At 57.7% G+C, this 5,576-nt stretch overlaps 1 protein-coding gene across 1 annotated transcript; it reads right to left on the reverse strand.

Moving 5' to 3' along the window:
- Window positions 1-1,229: 1,229 nt before the first annotated feature.
- On the reverse strand, window positions 1,230-3,072 carry Gadd45g (growth arrest and DNA-damage-inducible, gamma). Its single transcript, XM_013036436.1, has 4 exons — window positions 2,925-3,072; window positions 2,412-2,513; window positions 2,060-2,273; window positions 1,230-1,913 (listed from the first exon to the last, which is right to left on the reverse strand). The coding sequence occupies exons 1-4, from the start codon at window positions 2,975-2,977 to the stop codon at window positions 1,803-1,805; spliced, it is 480 nt and encodes a 159-aa protein (XP_012891890.1). The 5' UTR covers window positions 2,978-3,072; the 3' UTR covers window positions 1,230-1,802.
- Window positions 3,073-5,576: the final 2,504 nt, after the last annotated feature.

Raw genomic sequence — 5,576 nt, forward strand, 5'->3', positions numbered from 1 at the left:
CCTTCCCTGAACACTCTTGACAGCAAGCCAGCTCCAATGTGCATTGCTCTCCCTTCCCCCTACACCCCCCCCACCAAGCAGTTAGCCAGGAAAGGGAGTAAAAGCAAGATCAAGACTGTCAGGTCTCATAAGAAAAGATTTGCTCATTGGTAGGTACATTTTCCTCTAGATCCTTCTTAAAGACAGTCTTGACTTCGAGACTTAATATTTATTTTTCCTGTTTTCAAAAGGGAGTCGCAGCCAAGTACCCATGACCCACACTGGTCATCCTAGCTACTCCAAAAGCTGCTATCTAAAGATCCCAGTTTCAAACCCAGCACAGGAAGGAATAAGTCCTGGAGACACTTTTCTCCAATTAACCACCAAAAAGACAGTAGTAGTAGCAACGTGGCTCAAGTGACAGAACATCAGCCTTGAGGGGAAAAAGTTAAGGGCAACCACCCAAGCTAGGAGTTCAAGACCCAGTACTAAAAAAAAAGGGGGGGGGTTGTGAACAGCAGCAAGACTAACTGATGTGGGCAGAAGACACTGAAAATAGGCACCTAACAGATGCCAGCCCCACTCAGAACTGCTCATGCCTATTTATATAGACGCTGCCTTCCAAGTTTTGCTCACATCTTGTAAGTTCTGTCACAGCCATGACAAAATGATGAGTCAGACTTGAACGCAGTCATTGGTGTCATGTTTGATATTAATACTTTGCTAACATTGCCTTGTCAGAGCAATTCAGAAGCGAAAGTTCCCGAAAGCAGAAGCAGCCAGCCCCCCACGCTCAGGGACCACAAAGGGCCAGGGCTGCAGAAGGCAAAGCTCATTGTGTAGGAAAGCCATGCCTGGCCCCTTGGCTAGCTGCTCTGATAAGCAGCTGTCGGAGGGAGGGGGCGGGGAAGGAGAAAGAAAGGGAGGCAGAGGTCACAGTGATCGGATTGGATTGCAAGTCTTGAGCTGCTGCACCCGAATGCCTTATCTCAAGTATGCTCCCGCTCTGCAAGTTTCACATCTTCCTAAAGGAGACAGAAGCACAAGCGAGGCTCAAGTTCTACGGCCAGTGGCTCCCTTCCCCCACTGCCAGCCCGAGAAGCCTGTAATTCTCGCCCGACAGGAAGGCGGAAACAGGTGCCATTAGCTCCATGCGCCACCTCCAGCCCTCACCTCACACACTGCTGACCACCTCCCCTTAAACAAGGACCGAATCCCTCGGAGACAAAGACCCCAAGAGTCGGTTTATTTCAGTAAGTTTATTGCAGAACTCAAAACTTCAATGACAGCATCCTTGAGAGAAAAGAAACACAAAACAAAAAGGAAGCAATGCCCAGATCCGTCCTGAAAAAAGTCGTGCCAGCCGGCCAAGTCCAACATCACTCCCGCCGCCGCCGCACCAAGTCCAGGCCTCGGCGCGCCGCGCCTTCCCCAGTCTTTTCCCTCCTTCCAGCCCAGAGCACCGGCGGCTGAGTCCCGAGGGTATCCGGCCAATCAAGTCCTTCCTGGCCCGGCGACCTACGTCCCAGCCTCGGCCTTCCAGTGCGAGCTGCCCCGTTCAGGGACACGTGCAGAGTCCTGGGTTCGAGAGCGTTCCGTCCGCGGCCGCCGCCGCCGAGCCCCCGCTTGGGGCGCCGAGTCCTCGCTCGCTCGCTCGCTCTCCCGGCGCCCCGCGGGCCTGCCGTCTCCACGCCGCACGCGCGCGCGCGCGCACTCGGGCGGGCGCCCTCCGAGGGCCCCTCCGCAGAGCCAGCAGCGTGCTAGGCGCCCCGGAGCGTCACCACGTCGATCAGAGACCAAGGTCCTCCCGCTGCTCCAGCCTGTCACTCGGGAAGGGTGATGCTGGGCACCCAGTCGTTAACGCTCCGGCTCTCCTCGCAGAACAGACTGAGCTTTTCCAGCGCAGGGTCCTTCCACGAGTCCTCATTGGGATTCTGCCGGGAGAAAGCGGAGGGGGGAGGGGGGTTGGTCAGTGCGGCTGGCTCCGGGCCAGCATGGACGGCTGGACGGGGAGGGGGAACACGGTGTGTGTGTGGGGTGGGGCCCGGGACGAACAACCCACCGTGGAGGCGACACCCACCGAAATGAGGATGCAGTGCAGGTCGCCCGGCGCGCCCGCCTCGTCGCCGGCGCCCACGATCGCCGCCAGCCGCTGCACGTCTCCCACGCGCACGATGTCGATGTCGTTCTCGCAGCAGAACGCCTGGATCAGCGTGAAGTGAATTTGCAGCGCGATGTCGCCCTCGTCCTCCTCGTCCGCAGCCAGCACGCAAAAGGTCACGTTATCAGGGTCCCTGCGAGGGCAGACGTGGGGAAAGGACAAGGTCAGGGGAGTAGGGGGGGGGACCTCGATCCTGGAGCCAAGGTGCCCCGCCGCGCCGACACCTCCCACCCCCGCGCCGCCCCGACCACGGGACGTGTTCTGCACTTACACGTTCAGGACCTGGGCGGACTCGTAGACGCCGGCGGTGAGACAGCCCTGGCGCTGTGCAGACAGCAGCAGCTCGTGCAGCGCTTTCCCGGCGCCCTGCATCCTGCGCGGAGAGCCAGCGCCCGCCGTGAGCCCACGTGCCCCGAGCCCCCTGCCCCCGGCTCCCCGACTGCACTCGGCTCAGCGGGCCGCGATCTGGCACCCCCACCCCCGGACTTGGATCTCAGACTTAGGGCCTTGCACTCTCCACTACCCAGGCCCGACCTGGAGCCGCCAGCCACCGGACGCGCTCTGGCTCCTCTCCAACCCCCCCACCCCAACCTCGAACCGACGTGTGCACCCCCGTCCCTAGCCCTAAGCACCCCTGATTCCCCCACAGTCCTGACACCGTCCCCCAGCCGGCACCCGGGCAGAGCTGGGCTCCGACCTCACCGGGCTCCAACAATCCCCCCCCCCCACACACACACAGCGAGATCGCTGTTGGAATGGCCCAACTCTGCGCTCCCAAACCTACCTAGCTGTCGTTTCGGGAACTGTGTCCTGGCCGCGGATTTCTTCCAGAGTCATGGTGCGGTCGACGAGCAGCAAGATATCCAAAAGCGGAGACAACGCAGGGAGCAGTTCGGAGAACCAGGAGTCCCCAGCCCGCCCGGCGCGCCAACCCCCAGCGACTACAGCGGGCGCCGCCGCGCGCGTCCTTTTATAGCCGGGCCCGCGCGGCGCCGCCAGCTGGCGCAAGGCTGCACGCCCATTGGCCGGCGCCCGCTTTCTGATGCAAATGAGGCGGCAGGCCGGCGGCTCGTGCCAGAAGGCCACGTGGGGAGGGGCGCGGGGGATGACAAAGCCTCAAATCTGCCGCTTTTGTCGGGGTGTTGCCGGGCAGACTGCAGCGCGCAGCTCGCTTTTCTTTGGCTTTTTCTTCTTTTTTTTTGATAAGCCCTTAAAAGGAAAAAGTAAAAAAAAAAAAAAAACACCCACCAACCCACCTTGTTGGCTACCGAGAACCTGGGAGGAGGCCAAAGAATTGCGCTTTGCATTTCACCTTATTGCTGCTTCTGTGTTTTGAATTCTCTCTTTGCAAGTGGAGGTTTATGAAGCTGTCACGGGGAGACTGAAACTCAAGTAGAAGCACGCTAGGGTCGTGTGCAGCCGGCCAAGGCCAGTAGATGGGTTTGCACACCCCCCCCCCCTTGAGCCGGTGAAGCCTGCCACGAATATTCCAGGCCCCTTTGGGGTATTGCTGGAAGCCCGAGTTCCCCTCCCCCCCCCCCCCCCGTACCCTTGGTTGGAGGAGCGGCGGCGGGGTGCGGGGGGGAGGGGAGCTGGGGACCAGCAGATTGCGGCCGGGCGCACGCGGCTCGTTTGCATTTCTATGGGGATCACACAATAGTGGCGGTCTGGCGTGTGGCCGCGGGACAATCAAGGCTTTCTCTTCATAGCGACACTGTCCACCTGCCTCCGGGTACCCCGGGGTGGGCGAGGCCCCACCGTGCGCACGCGCGCGCGTGGGGGCCGCCGCGTTGCCAGGCGCGTCGGGGGGGGGCGCGTGCTGCCCCGCCGCCTCCGAGTGCTGGAAACTGGGTCTGCATGGGGTCCCCGCACGCGTGCCCCATCCAGTGCCGCACAACGGAGGAAGGATCCGCGGCGAAGGCACCCGAAACCCCAGGGCTTGGATCCCGGAGTGGGGGAAACCGCCGTGGTCGGAATCCCTCTCCCTGGGCGCCGCCTAGAGGCGCGCCTGGGTAGAGGCTGAGCTCCAGTTTGATTTTTCTAGGGGCGCTTGGGCTGGGTGCACCCCCAAACACGCAGCAACCCAACTCCAGGCTGGTCCAGAAAGCGCGCAAGTAAGAATCAGAGTAAGGCCTGCAAAACGCACGGGTTCCCACCAGGAAACAGAAGCCTTGGAAAGAGACTCTCGATTCCCAGCCATGGCATAAAAACCCATATGTTCATGTGATGCATGGTAAAAAAAAAAAAAAAAAAAAGGAAGTTGTTTTCCAGGAATAAAATGGGAAGAGATGTTGGGCGTTTCATAGCATAGAAGTTGCTACCCTCTGACCAGTTTGGACCTACAAGTCTCTCCTGCAAAGGGGGGAGGGTCACCTCCTATGCACATCGATTTTGACATCTCTCGGTGCTGCTTGAAACTGCGTGCCTGGGAGATTGGCTTAGGGCGATTGGTACCCGGCGGGACTTTCTGGAAGCCCACAAGAATGGAGCAAAAATGAGAAAGAAAACAATCAGGATTCTTCCTCCTCCTCCTCCTTCACCTCCACCACCACCACCACCACTGGGGCGATCTTTGGATGGGGGATGAATTGGCAAGGTACTTCTGAGCTTACTCAGAAGTTTTCCTTCTGTGCTAGGAAACTGGCACGTTGGTTAATGGCAGGGCCCGAGTGAGGAGCGCCCTCTGGTAGCTGTAAAGCAAAGAACAGCAAGCATGAATTTGCTTACAAGGTCTCTAAAAGGCCACGACTAGAGAGAGTGTGAACAATTTAGTGGAGACCATTTCCTCTCTGTCTTTCTTGGTGGTCTATAGAACGCTCCTTTGTCTTGATTGGATAAAATATAGTTTTAAGCGATGGGAATTCCTCATTATTTCTTAAAATTTATTAATACCAATTCCCTAGGAAATGTTGGGAATGTTGATGCTCTTAGCACCTCCTCTGGAGGTGTATAGCACTGGGCAGATTTAGGAAGCGGTAAGGGAGGGCAGTAAGTCTAAAACCTCCCCTCCCCCACAGGAAGGCCGTTGTGGTTCAGCCGGCTTAGAAGCAAGGCATCCCCAGACAGTCTCGGCCAGAGAATGACTGACAACCCCTGAGGCTATTCTACTTTGCTGACATTTTCAAGGTGTTCAGTTACAGGAACCCTTCCTTTCTGGTATATGATAAGTTTTACATGGCTTTATTAGTTAGTCCCAAGCGGCCCAAATCCCTCATCTCAATTAGAGAAGAAAGGTTTTATCTGGAAGCAAAGCTGTGATCCGGGACACCCTTGTTCCCTTGCTGAAGACGTTGGACAGGGTGCCAAAATACATTCAGCAGGGGACTCAGCTTGCTCTGGGTCTCAAGTCACAGTCTGATGTCACCCTCAAGCTCCCAGCAGCTGTAGTGAGATTTATAAAACATTCCTTGTTGCCATTTCTTTTTTTTTTTTTTTT

The sequence above is a fragment of the Dipodomys ordii genome, unplaced genomic scaffold, assembly GCF_000151885.1.
Source record: "Dipodomys ordii isolate 6190 unplaced genomic scaffold, Dord_2.0 Scaffold286, whole genome shotgun sequence".
In the NCBI taxonomy this organism is placed as follows: domain Eukaryota; kingdom Metazoa; phylum Chordata; class Mammalia; order Rodentia; family Heteromyidae; genus Dipodomys; species Dipodomys ordii.